The 19,597-nt window shown below is 35.5% G+C and overlaps 1 protein-coding gene and 1 long non-coding RNA gene across 2 annotated transcripts in view; one reads left to right on the top strand and one right to left on the bottom strand.

Moving 5' to 3' along the window:
• Positions 1-50: 50 nt before the first annotated feature.
• Positions 51-19,597, bottom strand: part of LOC123656929 (cilia- and flagella-associated protein 52) — a 21,380-nt gene continuing 1,833 nt past the window's right edge. Inside the window, exons 5-16 of the mRNA XM_045592541.1 lie at positions 19,262-19,410; positions 18,308-18,453; positions 15,021-15,214; positions 13,614-13,762; positions 12,418-12,563; positions 11,796-11,947; positions 5,991-6,135; positions 5,272-5,364; positions 4,259-4,402; positions 3,222-3,377; positions 2,831-2,978; positions 51-286 (exon numbers count right to left, since the gene is read on the bottom strand). Of these exons, the coding sequence (XP_045448497.1) occupies positions 225-286; positions 2,831-2,978; positions 3,222-3,377; positions 4,259-4,402; positions 5,272-5,364; positions 5,991-6,135; positions 11,796-11,947; positions 12,418-12,563; positions 13,614-13,762; positions 15,021-15,214; positions 18,308-18,453; positions 19,262-19,410 (1,684 nt within the window). The 3' untranslated portion in view covers positions 51-224. The remainder of the gene's footprint in view (positions 287-2,830; positions 2,979-3,221; positions 3,378-4,258; positions 4,403-5,271; positions 5,365-5,990; positions 6,136-11,795; positions 11,948-12,417; positions 12,564-13,613; positions 13,763-15,020; positions 15,215-18,307; positions 18,454-19,261; positions 19,411-19,597) is intronic.
• Positions 16,071-19,597, top strand: part of LOC123656932 — a 20,873-nt gene continuing 17,346 nt past the window's right edge. Inside the window, exon 1 of the long non-coding RNA XR_006743620.1 lies at positions 16,071-16,081. This is a non-coding gene — a long non-coding RNA (uncharacterized LOC123656932). The remainder of the gene's footprint in view (positions 16,082-19,597) is intronic.

Genomic DNA, 19,597 nt, shown 5'->3' with positions numbered 1-19,597 from the left:
AAATCATTTAAAGAATTTAGGTTTAAGCATAAATTGTAATGAAACAAAACTATTTGTCTAAAAATTTAATAAATAATATTGGTATAGCAATTGAGTTTTGAGTATAAAAACACCAACTTACAAATAACATTTTATTCATGATGTTCAGCAGACTTATTATATTGTTTATTATTGTTTTGGTTTTAATAAATTGAATAATTGCTAAACAGTTTACAGTTTTTGTTTCACTTTTTGTCACCGCTGCTGTTGACATAATCTTTACTCGTTGTTCTCGTCGGAAGATTATCTGTATACAAGTGGAAATTAATGAAGATATATAAACATGATTTATATGTAACCCATGTCACTATAAAATCACCATTCATGACCATGGCAATATTGACCGAAATATCTCAAACCATAAAATCGGGTTAATAGGAATTATATAGATAATATTAGAGTGTAAAAACAAACACAACAAACAAATAATAGTAGTTTATGCAACTGTCATATAATGAAGGGTATTAAAACACGAGTGTGAGTTTATGAAACGAGCGAGTTTCATAATAGTAACGACTTAACGAGTGTTTTAATACCTGTGTTATATGCAGTTGCATACACTACTTTATCTTCACTAATGCAATTAATCAAACAACAAGAGTAAAAGCTGACAATAGTTTATTTATAATAATTGTTCAAATTTTGGATGGTACAATTTTGAAAGTTAATGTTAATTATTGATCCAGCAGCTGTAGCGGTCGCGGGGCAAGCAGTAGAGCTCGTAGACGGAGTCGGAATAAGTTATTATATTCTTTTTCATATAATTTTCTAGATTTTTCTGGCACAAGATTGTGAGTTAATTTTGTTGCCAATTCTAGAATATCCGGAGGCGTACAAATATCATCGTCGCTATCCATTTTTAACTTTTAATTTATTAAATTAAATTCACGCGTACGTGTATTGTCACAGTGATTTTGCCGCCATTAAAATCTAACCAATGAGAGCGCAGCTGCGAGCATGCGCGCGATGTTATAATGAGATTTTACGATATCGATGTGGATATTATACCATCATGTGAAATTGCTTAAATTGAGTGTTTTGTTGTCTGCGCTATAACAGTAGTAATTATAAGTCAAGTATTGGAAACATAAGTAGAATGTTACAACATTAGTGTAGATAAATAAAATTAGAGTATCTGTTTGTAATATTAAAATAACCGCTTTTTAATAAATGAATGTATTTATACACGGTACATATACCAAAATAACATTTTTTACAATTTATGTTTGTCTGTCTGTTTAAACTCTGAAACGGCTGGACTAATTTTGACGGGACTTTCACTGGCAGATAGCTGATGTAATAATGAGTAACTTAGGCTACTTTTATTTTAGAAATTTATTTTATAAGTCTGCAAACTAAACAATAACTTTATTGTTAGATTCCACGCGGACGAAGTCGCAGGCAAAGCTAGTGTAGCAATAGGGACAAAACCAACAATGAAACTCGGCAAAGATTTTCATTGAGTTAAAACCTTCGACATTGATATGATTAATGTGATAGTGATTTTAGTGACTCTCAAAACCTGGTTAATGTCTAAAAAAGTTTTAATGTTTACTTAACTAAATACGTTTTCAATAACAAGTATTTATATTGGCTATACTGACTAAATGGTAAATACTATCAATTTATATGATAAATTTTAATGATTATGTTGAATGCCTTTTTCTTACTTTCAACGTGTATTTCAATAGGGGAAACAGTACAAGAAGTATTACCAAGAGAAAATAAATATTGCATTTAAATACTGTAAAACCATTATTTATGCAACGAAACTGCTAATAAACCTACTATTTATAAATCAAGATACACGAAGAAGTGAATTTGTCAGACAGTCTGATTCAGACTATTTTAACTACCGCTGCTGTGTGGTTACGGCAGTCAAGAATGTAGTCACCCCCTCTCTTCACGTGGGTGTCGTAAGAGGGATAAGGGATAGCACAGTTCCACTACCCCATTGGAACTTAAAAAGCCGACCGATGGCGGGATAACCACCCTACTGCTGGTTTTGAAATACACAGACTGAAAACGGGCAGTAGCGTCTTCGGTGCGACAAAGCCAGCTCTGCGGTTACCAACCCGCCTGCCCAGCGTGGTGACTATGGGAAACACACATGAGTGCACGCCATTTTTGGCGCTAACTCGTGGAGGCCTATCTCGAACAGTGGACTGCGATAGGCTGAAGTGATGATGATAATGATTAAATACCGTATCTACTAAACTTCTTTTTAAATTTTTGCTAACCCTAGGCTATTTATCCCCATTTCGCTTTTTCTTGTTCCGGTTCACTCCGGTATAAATGGGGACAAATCTATATTTGGTTAAAACGCTTTTTGTACAAGAATATATTTTATAATTTTTTATCATTATAGTAGGTACAATAAAAGCAGGCGGAAAAAGGAAATACTCAATTATTGGTTATATTTTCAACGATAATACAGAAATTTTATCGTGTAAATTTTATCGAACTTCGAAATCGTTACTTTTAACTCCGTTTTACGCAATATAAAATAATCAACAACAATCATGCCAAATGTAATTTTATATAGGTACTCTTTGGTAACGTCTTACATATAAAAATCTTATAGTTAGTGGTGAACTGGTTACCATGAAAGTAGGTAAATAAAAAATTGGATAATTTTCTTCTTTTTTCTTCTTTTCTTCTTCTTTTTTCTTAAGATGTAATCCATAATTATAAAACAAATTATTAAACAATGGAGCAACAGTTATGATTTATATATGGCGATTTAAAAATAGCTTATCGAGAAAGTTAAATTATTAATTTCATTATATACCTGGAGGTTTACAGCATTTGGTAGCAGTGTTGCCAGTTTTGAGAGAGATTTTCTTAGATTTATCAGATTGTTTGGACCTCACCGTGTCGCATGGACAGCAAGAATGCACGCTGCTTCGTGATGTGTTCATAGCTTCGATTTTTTCTATCTATTATCGATACGAAATTTTTTAATAGTTTGATACACGATAACCTTATTATTTTACAATTCTAGAGTTCGTAAAATGTAGTCTTAAATGGGTAATTTGGTAACAAATGTTATATGAAAAGTTCAGTAAATGAGTTTCAATTCAAGTTTTCTAATAAAAACAAGTAACTGAACAGTAGTTCGTAAATATCAATTTTTCATTAATTTAATTTTACTATCGTGAACATTGATCATATTATAATACCTTTGAAGGTGCAGAAGGTATCTTGTTTTGCCGATCACCAGCCGCTTTATGTGTTGGTTTATCATCGAGCTGTAGTTTTAACTCTTCTGGTAATGTTTTTGGCGAATTTCTTACACCATTTCGTTCTGAAGGCAGTGCTTCCTTTTGTAGATATATCTGCATAAAAATATTTTGATATAAAAATTTACAATTTATTTGGTAGTTTCATATCCTATGTGGCACTTATTTTATTTTTCCTCAGTAATAACGTCGAAAACGTGGCATAAGGCTTTGCCTTTAACCACCACCTACCACTAAACCTTTGCCTGCCTGCCAAAGGTTTAGTGGTATACAAAATTACAACATTACATTAAAGTAGGTACCTATCTTAATCTAAGGATTGATGACTTATTATTAGTAGTATTAAATGTTTTTTAAGACCATAATTATACGGTATATATAATATATCTACATTATACGTTAATACAATACAAATATACTTTATTGTACAGCCAAAAACAATACAAGTAACATAAAAGAAAAAGAAACAAGCAAGAAAAAAATAAATAATAGTAATAACAAAATTAATAACGTTAATAGGAAAATAAACGAACTAATATATTATGTAGCCTTTAATCTCCTCGGTAAATGGACTATCCAACACAAATAGAATTTTTCAATTCAAACCAGTAGTTCTCTTCAGAGTTCAGGCCTATAATACTAAGTAGATTACTAGATGATAACCCATGTGTGCACCTGCACCAAACGGATGGTCAGCGGACCGAACTGCCGCTTCATCCACTTCCGAAGGACCGACCTGACCGCGTCCACCGTCCGCTACACGAGGACCAGCAGGGCCAGGTCCTCCGTCCACCGTCGCAACAGGGTGTCTTGCGCCTGCTTCCGCATGCGTGCGATAGGTGCAGTGAGACCCGCGCCAGCTGGTAACAGCTGACTGACGCGAGATAGCTCTAGATCGGGATCGCTGGAGACTTGCGGTGTCGGTGGCCAATATCCACTAAGGGTCGCTGAGCCAGAGGGAGTAAGTAAGTACTGACCTCGGGCACCTTCCATATGATGATGCTGCCGGCGGCGCAGCTGCTGACGACGGTGCGCGCGTCCGGACTGAACCGGCAGCTGGTGACGGCGCCCGCGTGCCCCAGCCCCGTGTGCGTGTACACGCCCTCCTGGTACTTCCACAGCTTGCGGGGAAACAACCAAATATACATTCAACTGAGTAGATTTAAATCTGCAGCAGCCCGACTGGGGAAGTACCTCGACCTTACGGAAGAGCACAGCTATTATACAACCAGTGTCACAAAGAATGGAACTCTCTACCAGCGTCTGTGTTTCCAGAAAATTATAACCTGGGGATCTTTAAGTCGCGAGTGAATAGGTTACTTCTAGGTAAGCGTGCCCCATCTTAGACCGCATTTTCACTTATCATCAGGTGAAATAGTGGTCAAACGCAAGCCTATCATTGTATATAAAAAAAAGTGTTGTATTCTTGAGGTGAGTACGGTGACCAGAGCTTCTGGAGGATTAGGGGTAGGGTCGGCAAAGCGCTAGTGATGCTTCTGGTGTTGCAGGCGTCTACGGTAACGACATGCGAATATTTGTATAGGACATAGATATAGTTTACTATTGATTCTATAAGACTTAATCGCGATTGTCATCTTGAAACTCCCGATATTTTTCGGTGAGGTTGATGCAGACGCCATGGTCGCGGGTGACTCATATCGGAAAATTCGAAATTATAACCGCAGTAGGGCCTGTAGAATCAAAACTTCACAATGCCTGTGAGAGCTTGTAAAACTTATACTTATCATAAATAGAGGTGTAGACATTTGTGTATACCAACCGACCAAACCAACACATGATTGATCTCCGGCATAAAATTCACGGCCTACTTGATGTTATTTCTGAAGATGAGTTTGAATCGTTAAGGATGAGAAACAAAATTTCTCCTAAACAAATCAATAACAAATGTATACCTATACACTTTATTTAAATGAACTTGAATACTATTTTTATAAATAATTTTAGATTTGTTCATATTTATTATATGTACCTTGACCATTTGATCGTTGCCTCCGGTTACGAATAGCTCACCGTCTTGTGTTATATCAAGACCATTTATTGCTCCAACTTTACTAGCTTCGAGCTGAAAATAATGAGTTAAATTTTATAACAATACACAATTTTTAGAGCATAATTGAAATTATTCAATTGCAATAATTAGAGAAGGAGTAAAAATGTTTTTGATTTCGAGATACATGGAATAATTTGAGAAAGTCTAAAGTCGTAGTATGATGCATTTCAAGTATGCTCTCTTCATTATGATCACTTTGATGATAAGTAAAAAGAAGTGCAACCTCGTTAGTTTACATTTTGCGATTTCGCGAGCTTTGATTATATTTACTGACTGAAAATATAAGGTGTTACTAGCTTTCCTTACTAATAACTATTACGAACTATATCTGTACTATATCTTTAACTTTTATGTACAGTCTCACGATACTGCGAAATCTCGTATAAAAATAACATCTTACACTCAACCCCCATTAGGATCATCTCTTGACACACAATACAAAAGTACAAACGCCCAGACCACGGCAAACACCTGTATGGCCAATACAAACGTTTGCCATGTGTGTGGATCGAACGCGCAACCCCCAGCGCAACATCTACAAACCAGTGCTGTGACCGTTGCGCTAACGTGTCTTAAAAATTCTTGTATAACATTATATGATATATACTAATTAAATTTTACAATGAATCCTTAATTACCTCTCGCGCAAGATTTCCACTTCCCGCTTCCCAGTAAGCGACGCGACGATCAGATCCTCCTGTCAACAGCTGACACCCTTTCGGTTCGAAGCAAACGCACATGAACAAAGTGTTCGCGTACATCACTTGTCGTCTGGACAGTGAACTACAAACGATGTAATGGTTAGAAGTTACTGTCAAAAGCTTAAAACTCGTCCTGAGTTGTCATTAAATCTCAGATTCTGAAGTAAACGGCAGAACGACACTGAATTTTCCGAGTAACATTTCAAAGGAGTTAATTTTTCAATTTTTATAAAACCTTATTACTAGATAGACCGCGGTGGTTTCATCCGGCGATGGCTTTATCTTTCTGGATCTCATATTTATAACTTACCAGCAGACGTTGTCCTGTCCGTAATAATACTTTAGAATTACATATGAAATACCGACGACAGCGACACCTGCCGGGTCCAATTATGTTTTCAAACTGTTCACAAACTCATTGAAATGTACACACAAAATTTCAACCATAGCGATCCATCCGCCTAGGTGAAGAGAGGTGACAAACACACATACAGAAGAATTATATATCCTCATATTAAGATATCCCGTATATATCTCATCTTTTACATTAAATAATAAATAAATAAATAAATATTTACACAATACACACACGGTCGTCTGTTCCTAAAGTAAGCAACTTAATGCTTGTGTTATAGGTAACAGCCGATTGGTATATAGCTACATATTTTTTTTTCGATAAACATACTTATAAATAATACATATATAAATATATAAATAAATATTTATATTACACCCAGACTCGGGGTGGGAATCGAACCCACAACCCTCGGAGCAGAAAGCAGGGTCACTACAAACTGCGCCAACGGGCTAGTCATCATTAGATTGCTCACTATGAGTTACCGCTCTCAATGTTGTTTTATGCCAATAAAAGTTCAAAATTTAGCGTCTCGTGCTTAAAGGATAAGCAAATTTTGTATTAAGAGGAAAGGGTACCGAAGAGACTTTTCAAAAATAGGTATTTGAATAAAATGTTTCTGTCGCGCTGCATGCCGCTACCGCGCCCCGCGCCATCTCCGCCCCGTTTTTTTTATGTGTGACTGTCGTGTTGTTAGTGTGCGTGCGCCGGCTATTCAGCTATTAATTGTTGACGATATTTTAGTATTCGCATCTTTCGTTTGTGATTGACTACGAGTACATATAGCGCATAGTGCTATTTTTCTGAATTTGACTTGTTTTATTAAATTTGTTCTGCATCGTATTGCTGTGACTCAGCTTACTATTATTGAATTTCGTAAACTACTTATTATTATGTTTTATTATTTTGACTTGGATACTCTTTGTGACTTGATACATGTCTATATTTTTGTGGGTAATTATCGAAATACTTAGGTACTTTATTTATGAATTAGGTATGTAATTACATGGTTGAGGTGTGTGTAAGAATGGGTAATGAAATACATACATAATTATAGTATATACATGTAGTACATAGTATAAGTGTAAGTATAGTATATATATGTAATGTAGTACATACACAGTATAAAATGTTTGCCTTAGGACCTATATAATTTGTAATGTCTCATGTTTGTCGCAGTTATTAATACATAGGTATAGGTTATATATATTAATTAACATATAATTGTGGCGATATAACAATGGTTAAAAATAATATTATAATTAAAAAAAAAACAAGAAAAGCCGCCTGCGTGAAGAACAACTATTAGAAAGTCAATTGAAAAAGCTGGAACAAGATAAAAATTCAATAATTACACAAAGATAGCTCAATAAATCACACAAATTTCAAACATTATGTACTGTACACTTACAAAAATCATGAAGGCGACTTTTTCAATTATTATTTTATTTACGTTTTTTTAGTTAGGCAAATTACGTAATCGATTGAATTTTTTAAAGAGTGGTTGATTAACATGACATAACATAACAATACACTTTATTGAACACCAACAGAAAATAATAATACGTATCAGATTGATTTTTAACCGACTTCCAAAAAAGGAGGAGGTTCTTAATTCGACTGTATTTTTCTTTTCTTTTTTGTATATATGTAATTTCAGAACTTTTGAGTGGGTGGACCGAGTTCGACTTGTACGCAAAGGAAAAAAAGCCGACTTCAATTACATCGACATGTAATACAACAAAGGTAGACGAAAATATAGTCAAGTAAATACGCGTTATTAAAGATTACTCAAAAATTTGTAATCAGATCTCGATGAAATTTAAATATGACTACACGATAAACATCAGCTTTCGATTAAATTAAAAATCATCAAAATCGGTACACCTAGTAAAAAGTTATGCGGTATAATACAACGTAGGTCGACGAAAATAGTCAAGTAAAAACGTATTATTTATATTACTCGAAAAGTTGTTATTAGATCTCAAATAAACTCAAGTGAGACCAAATGACACACACCACCTTTCGATTAAAAAAAAAATGTAAAAATCGGTCCACTCAGTCTAAAGTTCTGAAGTAACATACATAAAAAATACAGTTAAATTGAGAGCTTCCTCCTTTTTTGGAAGTCGGTTCAAAATAGAAACCGATTTTACACGTCTATAGAATTCCTAAGTCGACAAGCTTGAACAGTGAAAGATTTAGTATAAACGAAAGGGGAGTGAGAGGGAAATTCAAGAAGTAAGCTTTCCTCAGAACGAAAACTGCGTTCATTGGAATCACTAACAAATTTAAATCGTCGTTTTAGATAAGCAGGTACAACAGGATTAAAAAGAATAAAGTAAGTTGAGAATATACGTATTCCCGAAGTAGGGAATTGGGTGCCACTCAGGGCGTAACTACTGCCGTATCAGCCGTATCAATGATACGGGGCCCCCTATTTACAGGGCCCCTAAGGTGTGTAAGCAAAAATTAGTAAAATGTTATCCACAATGTCACTTAATCTTGTGCTTCCTGGAAAAAAGAATAAAAAAACTGTCATACATACCTATAGAGTTTTAACTTCAGGAATGACTGAAGTCTGAAAAGCAGTCCCCTTTTATCCGAGTCAAGCGTGCTGTGTGGCTACGGCACTAAAGAATTTAGCCACCCCCTCTCTTCCCGTGGGTGTCCTAAGAGGCGACTAAGGGATAACACAGTTCCGCTACCACCTTGGAACTTAAGAAGCCGACCGATGGCGGGATAACCATCCAACTGCTGGCTTTGAAATACACAGGCCGAAGACGGGCAGCAGCGTCTTCGGTGCGACAAAGCCAGTACTGCGGTCACCAACCCGCCTGCCCAGCGTGGTGACTATGGGCAAAACACATGAGTTCACGTTATTTTCGGCGTAAACTCGTGGAGGCCTATGTCCAGCAGTGGACTGTATAGGCTGTAATGATGAAGCGTGCGCCCAATTGTTGATAACATTCTGTATCGTTTATTTCGGGATTCAGTTAATCATTATGAACAATGAATTAATATTTTTTATATAAGAATGGGGCCCACAAGCAGACGAATCCATCTGATTTATAACGGCTACCGTCGCCCATGGCCTTTAGAGAAAAGATGTAGACACTAGACGCTTTAAAACCCCCAAATTTTAGCAAGGTCATTCCACACTTTGAATGTACGCGGAAACATTGCGCACGAAGCTCGCACATTGGTTGCAAACCACTGGTGCAAAGTTGCAAAACACAATTAGCACCACTAGACTTCTTGACATCGAAAGAATGCAGAACACGACAAACGACACTGCTCATAGTGCACATTACGCATCGCGTGTTCGCACCGTGGAATGCTCGGTGGTGCTTTTCCCTCATCGTCAAGAGTTGAATTCGACGCAAAAAGAGTGCAAAGAATTTCGCTTACTTTTTCGCATAATATGCCAGAGAGCCTTCAGGTTCGCGCAATGATGGAAATGTAGACTAAAAAAGTTACCTTCGACAGCTTTTGTAAGAAACAAAAGGCATTGGTTCCATTTGGAAAGCCCAATAGTCTCTCGCCAATTCTGCTGTGTTTGAACTTTGCCCTAGCGATTTACTACCTGTAAGACCTGGAGGCAGCGTTGAATCTCTTCTTCAGGTTATGCGCCTGTGAATCCCCCATATAGATGCGGAAGATTCATAGGAATTCACTAATAGTATTGGCCTCACAGGCTGAAGCGAACGATCCCCCGCATCTATTGCTGCAGGTCAAGGCTAATAACTCTCCAGCTTGGAACTACAAGCTCTTTAAATTAGCTTAAAATCCGAAATTCAAAACATTCATTCCATTAAAGAACTCGTGGAATTATTACTGATAAAATTCAATAATCTTGCATCCAATTTTCCGGAGGTATTAACTTGATGTTTTTCAAAACTAAAACTGATAAAAAATTACCTAAGGATTTCGATGGAACAGGAATAGCTACAGCAGACTACACTCACTATTGTCTATTCTAGGAGGAAGTTATAACTTATAATCAATAAATATTTATTTTAATTCAATGCAAGCATTTTTTGTGAGAAATCTTTACCCATCATTTGCCTGCCCCCCCCACTAATTTTGATACAGGGCCCCAAGGTTCCCGGGGTTCCAAGGAATGCTACGCTAGTGGGGCCACTTGAGTTTTTTACGCAATTCAGAAATATGATTCTATTTGCGAAGTCCAAATACGAATCGCATAGGTACATAGATTCGATCGAGTTTAATAATCTGCTTCTCAGTAATGTCAAGATAACAACTAAGCAAATTTTTTACCGATAAAAAAAACAGGAGGTTCTAAAGTCGCTACGTACCCGTATTTTTTTTATTTTTGATCATGCATAACTTTTTACAGAGTATTCCGATATTGATAAAAAAAAAAAAAATTGGAAAGAGTAAACCCCGAAGTTGATTTTCGCCTAGGAGGCGAGGAAGAAGGGCGACTCGCAGCTTGCTTGGCATGGAAAAGAGCAGAGTCCTAATTTTTTAAAAATTCTTATTGTATTTTTTATTAGTATTACGGTAATAATAATCATAATATACTTTTTTGAAATTCTTGTATTGAGCCCTTTAATTTGATACTAAAAACAAACAACATAGTTATTTACCATAATTATCATTGTTATTTGTTAGCGAAACCCTTCGTTAGCCCAGGTTTGCACAGTGTTACAATAAAAACCGCATATACAAATACGGTTTTATTGTAGTTATGAAAAGAGAAATTATTTAATTTTGTTAATACGAATTTTAGAAAATATCGACTAAAAATAACATCACTAGTGTATCGATATAATTGTCGACTATGAGGCATCACTTCGCTGGCGTATATACGTATTGCTTTGACCCTTCCGTCCCCCAGACCTATCCCCCAAAAAGCAAGAAAGGGACAACTGCAGCTCAGACCGTTTTAGGTATATAATTTTTGACCAAAACAGTGTTTCGTAGTCGACTGTTTTCTCCTCAAAACATGGCAATTTTTTTAAAAATTTTTTTTTAGAAAATAAAAGAAGACTGCGGCTATGCCCCTATGTTTTCATTTTTTTGAAAATATGCATATATTTTTTTTAATGAGTGTCTGAAAATGTACAAAAAATTATGCAATATTTCGAGTTTTTGAAGTCTCCTAATTCCTATGATAATAAGAATATGAAAAAAATCAAAACATAGGGGCATGGTCATGGCAGCAAAGAGTTCTATGTCACAAAAATATTTGATCTAGTGTCATTATCCAGGGAGAAAACAGTCGACTACGTTTGTATGGAGAAAGACCCGGTACCCTTTCCTCTTAATGGATTGTGCGTTTAATTATATATATATCATATACGTGGGCGTTTGTTTATTATATCAAAGATTATTAAAAGAAAATAATAAGTTTGAATTACATTAGATCCCAAATAATACAAGAGCCATCCGTCCCTGCACTGACGGCCTCCATGTCGTTAGGTGATACTTGTATTGCAGAAACTGGACTCTTGTGTTCCTTTAGTACCTTCTTTAAACTCTGACACTCCGGCTTTATATCCCACACGCGAACCTTGATAAAAGCCAAATTTTTATCTTAGAATCGACCTCCTTAATTCTTACCTACATAATCAAAACTACTACAAATTACAGAATGAAGACTATAAATTTTTACTTTCGTAAAGATTTAAACTTAGTAAAAAAAAAAAAAAAAAAATAGCAGTTTCCTAATATGATCTTGTTTTTAAAATAAAAAATTATCCGATTTTATTGTTTACGTAAGCTTTCATGTTACTTTGTTACGATTTTACCACCATTGTTTATAGTATGTAAGTAGTAAGAGTAATAAGTTTGCTAGTCTTCCATTATCATAACTATTAAAACCGAATTCAACGTGGAGTAGAATTTGCTTGATGCCGGAACAAACATAAATACAGACAAATATTCAAAAAATAATAACTCTTTGTTTTCTATTGCTGCCATATATACCGGTTACAATTGTAATATATAAATAAATAAATATTATTTATAAATGGCTATTACCTGTCCTTCACATCCTCCCGAGATGAGGGTACGTCCATCGTGTGTCATGTCCAGCGCAGAAGTACCCTTGTTGTGCGTATTATAAATGCAGTAAATAAGTCTTCCAGTAAGTGGTGTGAACGCGCGTATGTTGCCGTCGTTCCATGCTGTGGAGTATTGACATTTTTTTTTGGAAAGAAGAAAACATGCAATATTTTTTATAATTCGTAATTTTTGAAGTAAAACTTCTATACTAACGCTTGAATTGTGGAGTAAACTGGTGAGTGCGTGACGAGATCGTTACGAAAAGTGTGAGGCGAACGGAAGATGAAAGAGAGATATACGTTAGTGAAGTTAGAAAGAGAGAGAGGGTTACGTTTCGTAAATTTTACTTCAGTCGTGTGGTGTAAAGCACACTCGTTTTTATTCTGTTTTAGTATTCTTGCATTGTTTGTGATGGAAACCAAGTTAAAACGAGTGTAATGGTTTTGTTCGAGTGGTTGTGAAAAAGCAACACATAAACGTAACGTACCTACTGGGCAATGGTTATTCGTTATATTTAACTGATAATTTAAAATGTAGTTAGTAGTGCGACATTAGAAATATAGCAATAATACTAGACATACATCGTAATCAGTGGTGAAATTCGACATTGTTAAATTTATTTCAATATGACTCTAGAAACAAATTATCTACCGGTATTCACATGTAAGGGGTAGTGTTAGTATGAGGTTAGTGTGACAGCAAAGTTAGACGTGACTCTCCATTCCGCGATTAAAGGTTGAGTTTTCGATCTCATCTTGAGTATGTATACACTATTCATAAAATTATGGTTTAACGTTGCTTAGAGCGTCCAATCCGCTGGCCCAACGATTTACAAAAGATCGAAATACGAAGATTGCGAGAGGACTGAGATATTTGATGTGAGCTTAAGGCGGCTCGTTTGGCGTTGCGTATAATCGTTTCTCAGCGTAAAAAAAGGAGCGATACGATGGGCTCGACATACCTACCAGGTGGTTAAAACACCCTTAAATATTTTTTTATACGACTAGGTCGACAAACAAGCGCACGACTCATCGACAATGGTAAGCGATTACCGTAGCTACCCTCCCCAGGTGCTCTGGTCTCCTTACTCACCAAAGGAAAACAACACTGCTAACAAATATAAAATACTGATTAAACAGATATAAATCATGTAGTTGTATCGCATAGCTGACCGGTGACGATGGACTTCCCGTCGGCGGCGAAGAGTAGCGCAGAGCATGTAAAGTTGGGCACGACGATGCGCAGAAGCTCGCGAGCGGAACGCGCGCACCACACGCGCACGTCGCCCGCGCCCGCCGACGCGAACACCGTCGACATGCCCCTGCGCGCCGGACCGTACTGTTATAGTTATGGACCGGCCGATATTTCGGTTTCAGCTAAAAACGGACCGAAACTTTCGGCCCCGCTGAAACTCTCATTTGCGAATATCGTGCGTCTAACTTAGCCACCCACCAGTTTTTTTTTTTATACAACAAGGTCGACAAAAAAGCGTACCTGGCGGTAAGCGATTTCCGTAGCTTATAGACGCCTGCAACACCAGAAACATCGCAAGCGCCTCACAAAAACGTTGCCGACCCTATCGCTCATATCCCCAGGAGCTCTGGTCATCTTACTCACCAACAGGAACACAATACTGCTTAAAAACAATATGGTTTAGGTGTAATTTTCTGTAAGGTTGAGGTACTACCTCAGTCGGGCTGCTCCAAAACTTAGGTCTCAAGAATTAAATATTGTCATCTTAACAATATTGTAAAAACAAACTCTGTGATATCAAAATGAATGTTGTGTTTTTTGTATGTAAAATAAATGTTTAAAATACACTAGACCAGTGTAAACTGTTACATTGTCTACGTGAGTTTTGGTTTCGGCTCCGGCCAAAAAATCTGTTTCGGTCGGACACTAGTCAAAGACAAAAGTCTAAGATCCGGCTTAAAAATTATAAACCATCATGTCCAATGAGCGGGTAAACGTGGGTATAGTTTACAATGAAAGGACGATTTATACAAAACTAACTTTTTAATTTATTTACTTTATTAATTAATTAATGTTGTTTCGACGCGTTTGGCTCCTGATCAGATATATTATTGTTTATGTGTTATTTTGCTTATATTGGTACTGGCGATTATTAATTATTATTAAATACATATAAGGGTATATGTTTCTTAAGCCGGATCTCGTACTATTATCGGACTACTCCTCTATTCACTAAACTACACATCCTTCGTTTCGGAGATATATTACTCATTTTATTACAAAAACATATTTTTCAGCAGATTCTACATTCTGAATCGGTAGTAGCTTCACTTTTAACTATAACTCAATAATTAAAATTAGTATAATTTTAATTAGTAAAATGATGATTCAAAAGTGCTTTTAAAGCTTACTTGAATGAAGTAGTTTTTGGATTTCATTTTGAGCTTAAAACTTAAAAAAAGTAGAGGACTCTAAATTTGACTGTATTTTGATTATCCTTTTTCGTTCGAAAGCAGATGCTTGTCGAGTAGTTCCATTTCTATTTGAACGAGATTCTTTTTTAAAATCTAAATTCAGAGATAACTTGAAAAAATGACATGACTTGCCTTGGAAAAGCGATATCGTTAATGGCGCATCGGTGACAGGTGACCACAAGTATAGGGTCGAATGTGGTCACATTGATCGCGTATATTTCACTGGACCTTGTACCGGCGAGGAGGAGACGTTTGTCGCCTTTCAGAGAAGGCGACTCCATTAATTCCAGTGATGTAATACAGCCATCTAACTTAGTGCTTTTTAGCTGAAAGAGAATAAAACCGTCAACATTTTTTTTTTAATACAGACAGTCCTCGACACGTCGTTTCGATCTACGTCGTTTCAAGTTACGTCGAACAATGTTTTGACACTATTCCTCAAGCATACGTCAATTGTTTCGATTTCTCACATAGGAGAATTCACTTGTTAACAGAGAAGCTTTAATGTTAGTAACAAAATTTCTGCAGCCTATCAGTATTACCAAGACCTGTATGATAGCAAGAAGAAAGAAGCGAAGCAATTAGAATTGATAGTTTCTTTAAGCCAATAGTTTAATTTATTAATTCTCATTACATATTTTGATTCTTAAAGTTTTATCATTATTATTAAGATTAATAACACACAAATACCAAAAGTAACTCGCACATACTTCATAAGTACATATGTAAGTATTTTAAGAACTTACTTTTGATGATAAAGTATGTATATCCTTTGTTATAATGCAGTTTTTTTTTTATGAGTCCGTGTGGATCTTTACCCTTGAGTTTTACATGTAAACATAGGTACGAAAAAATATGTCTCGACTTACGTCGTTTCGATTTACGTCACGTATTTTGAGAACCTAACATGCCGTAAGTACGAGGACTGCCTGTTTTTTTATGTATTATTGTGATGAATAAGGAAACGTCTCCCCTATGAAAAAAATGTCATTAGCTTCAAAAAAACATGGACAAATGCAGACCAAATTCTTATACCGAGTTATGAGAGGCTATGATCTATGGGAATTTGGTCGGCATCTTCTTATAGGGTAAAACCGGGATAGATGCCTCACTTTTTGAAATAGCCACCTAATTTTAAAAATATGATTTTTATACGAATATTTTTTATTGACGTAGCTAGCTCAATCCTTCATGTTGAATTATGACTATTTTTTTTCAACCTAGCCAATGCAAATTAAGCAGAAATTAGCTTTTCGTGAACCCTTTTTTTTGAGGATAGATGCCTACCTATATGGATAGTTGCCTCACCATGAAAATAGTGAGTAGGATAGATGCCCTTTAAACCGTGTAAACGAAAAACCAAAAACCAAATGTTATGTTAGGCTACTCCTAAAACATCGATTGTATCCAAGAAACATGGGCCATAGCAATGAAAAAATTTTTGTGTTTTTTTTATATCTTTTAATTGTTATAATTAGAATATAATTTTTATATCACACAGATTATACTATATATATATATATATATATATATATATATAAATTTAATTAAATTTTACAAGCATTTATTCAACAAAAGTATAAATTCTTAATTGTTGGTCTAAAATATTCATATCAAGTGTCAACATGCACATTGCACAATCATACTTTCTCATCGAAAGCTGACTGTAGGTTTTCTATAGTCCAAGAACATACTCGAGCTCGCATTTCTTCCTTTCTTTTATATTTTCGTGGCATAGTTCTGCTAGAATGAGTAAAACATCCAAACATAAATATACCTAAATACATAAAAAATATAACAGACACAAAAAAAAATTATACATATAAACTTACTCTGTATATGGTGAATGAAGGGATAGATAGTAACGATCGCTACCAGATGTATATGAAAACAGCCGGGACAGACAGCTTAACGTAATCTACGAGGCACAGTGGGGAGACCCTAAAGAATAGACTTACAAACTGGAAAGAAATATTTGTACAAATGCAAGCACCCCTTCCGGGCGGGAATCGAACTAGCAAACTCTCGATGTTTAGGAGCATACATGGCTGCATGAGCCTCTGAGAGGTTGTAATAGAATATAAAAACCCCAAAAAAAAAAACGAATTTAGGAACATAAAATAAAAAATACTCGTACAAATATTTAATAAATTTTTTATTTATGAAAAGTTAATTTCAGAGCCCTTTCTGTACCTTTCATCACTCTGCGTCAAGTCTAAGGGCACCTATACCTCAAAAAATCAGGGCAACTATCCTTTGTGATTGGGATAGATGCCCACGTACTTTTTAAATAAATTATAAACAAAATAGCATCTATTTACAACTATATGCAGACTCAATGACCCAGTATATAGACGTGATAAAAAATATAACGGAATTTATTACTATTTATAAAATTATACAGCCTTAAATACTAACCTTTAAAACTGTGACGTGTTTTTAAATTTCGCCACGGAGAAAATTACACACACGATCCAAACGCGTCCTTGCCACACGAATATCTGTGGATATCCGAGGTACGGGGTGTCTTCGACTCCTACTTATGCGATTAATTTTTATTTGTGAGTTCGGGATGTTAGGTTTTTAGAACATGAGGCATCTATCCCACTGCGGCATCTCTCCCGGTTTTACCATATATAAAAATGAATCGCAAAATGTGTTGCTAAGCGCAAAACTCGAGAACGGTTGGACCGATTTCGCTAATTCTTTTTTTAAAATATTCCTTGAAGTACGAGGATGGTTCTTACGGAGAGAAAAATTCTAAAAAAAAAAATTAAAATTTTCTGAAAAAGTCTAAAAACAACACTTTTCTATACTCCCATACAAAAGATTTGTGATAATACTTAAAAGTCACTGTTAGGCGATACGAAGTTCGCCGGGTCAGCTAGTTTGTCCATATTTTTCTGAGGTTTATGAGATTTTTTCTATAGGGTCGTAGTTGGATAAACATCTCACCTCCTCTACGAAGGAAAAAGGATTGGGTCACAATGTTCCAAAATATTGTATATAGTAGGTAGGTAGGTATATGTGAATGTCATGACATAGAATTTGTTCCGAGACATGCAGATTTAAAGAGTGAAGGGTCGCCGAGTACGAGACCATTTGTGAAGTAAAATTATGTAGGTACTTATTTGATGTGTTACGCATCCGGACTGATTTAAAACCGCAAATGTCTGATTCTTATACACTCCTAGTTCTTTGTACAAAACTTTTTCGTTTTAAAATATTGCTTAATGTATCATATTATGAAATATTGTAACGCTGCGAAAGGGTTTCTGACTTGAGAATTTCTGAATGAGTCACAGACTAATACGAATTTAATTTGAAAATCTATATCTATATCTATTCTATGATTTCAGAAGATTCTAGACTATTATTCCCTTAATTCTATTACAATATTAGAAATAGCATATACTAACTGCTCGAAAGTGTGGCTTGTTTGGATCTATAACCTTTCCCTTAGGAAAATCGCCTTTCCAGTTAATTTCGTCCAATATGTCAATGGTACCGTCGCCAGCACCGACGATGATACAACCATCCACCATTATCAAAATAGATTCTATACCTATTAAACAGAAACCACATATTTAAATTTTAACTAAGTATTGTCCTTTTGATAAGCGTCTTTAGAAAACAAATTGGTACGTTGTTATGCCACGAATTTTCACAACATTCTAGGTTTCAGGTATTATTATCATTATTTTTTATGTAATTAGATCGGCAAACAAGCGTACGGCTCAGCCGATGGTAAGCGATTACCGTAGCTTATAGACGTCTGCAACACCAGAAGCATCGCAAGCGCGTTGCCGACCCCATCCCCAGTTCCTCCAGGAGCTCTGGTAACCTTACTCACCAACAGGAACACAACAAATTAACACGTTAGTTTAGCGGATAATATTTACAATCGTGAATTTCGAATACCTTTGTCTTTCACGAATGTTTTAATATTTCAACAAAGAGGCGTTATAAGATTGTGTAAGTAGCGTACTCTCTCTGTGATATTGTAACTATACAGGCTATTCGACTCCTAACAGCGTTCAGCCTTTAAATGGGGAGTTCTGTAGGTTTTATAGATCACGTTTCACTTAAAAAAAAGTGTTATAGTCCTTTTTTAAATTGTACTTTGTCTAATATACAAACTACTCTGGCAACGTACTTCTGCATAACATTCATATATATTTTTTTACCTAAAAAACGTTGATATAATGATATCTTAATATTAATTTTTTCACGCGGAACGTCATCTATTACACCAATCGAACCATTTGAAGGAATGTAGTTAGGAGTCGAACACCTCATATATTAAAGAGAGAAAACTTTTTTGATCCTTTTTTAACAATAATAGTAGTAGATACTAGAAACAGTATTATTACCTTGGCTGTAACATATAGACTCCGGTCGCTTGCCTTTCTTCCATGGTCCACACTTCGCCAGGCAGCCGATTAAAGATGGTTTGCAGTTAGCAACAGTCTCGGTTGGATCCGATGGATAATTAATTGAAAATTTGATGATATCTCCAGACCTGACGTCACAATATAAAATAAAGAAATAAATGTAAAATCTTAATGTTATAGTTCGTATCAGTTTTAAACACAGATGTAATAGAAAAATTTGTTTGTGTGTCAAACAATAATACCTAATTAAATTTTATTTCTAATAAAAATGGCTAAAAACTAAATAATAAAAAGTGCTCTATCCCAGTCAGCGGT

This window comes from Melitaea cinxia, chromosome 10 (genome assembly GCF_905220565.1).
Source record: "Melitaea cinxia chromosome 10, ilMelCinx1.1, whole genome shotgun sequence".
Taxonomy (NCBI): Eukaryota; Metazoa; Arthropoda; class Insecta; order Lepidoptera; family Nymphalidae; genus Melitaea; species Melitaea cinxia.
Note: the sequence above shows the minus strand (reverse complement) of the source record. Positions and strands in the feature narration are given on the sequence as shown.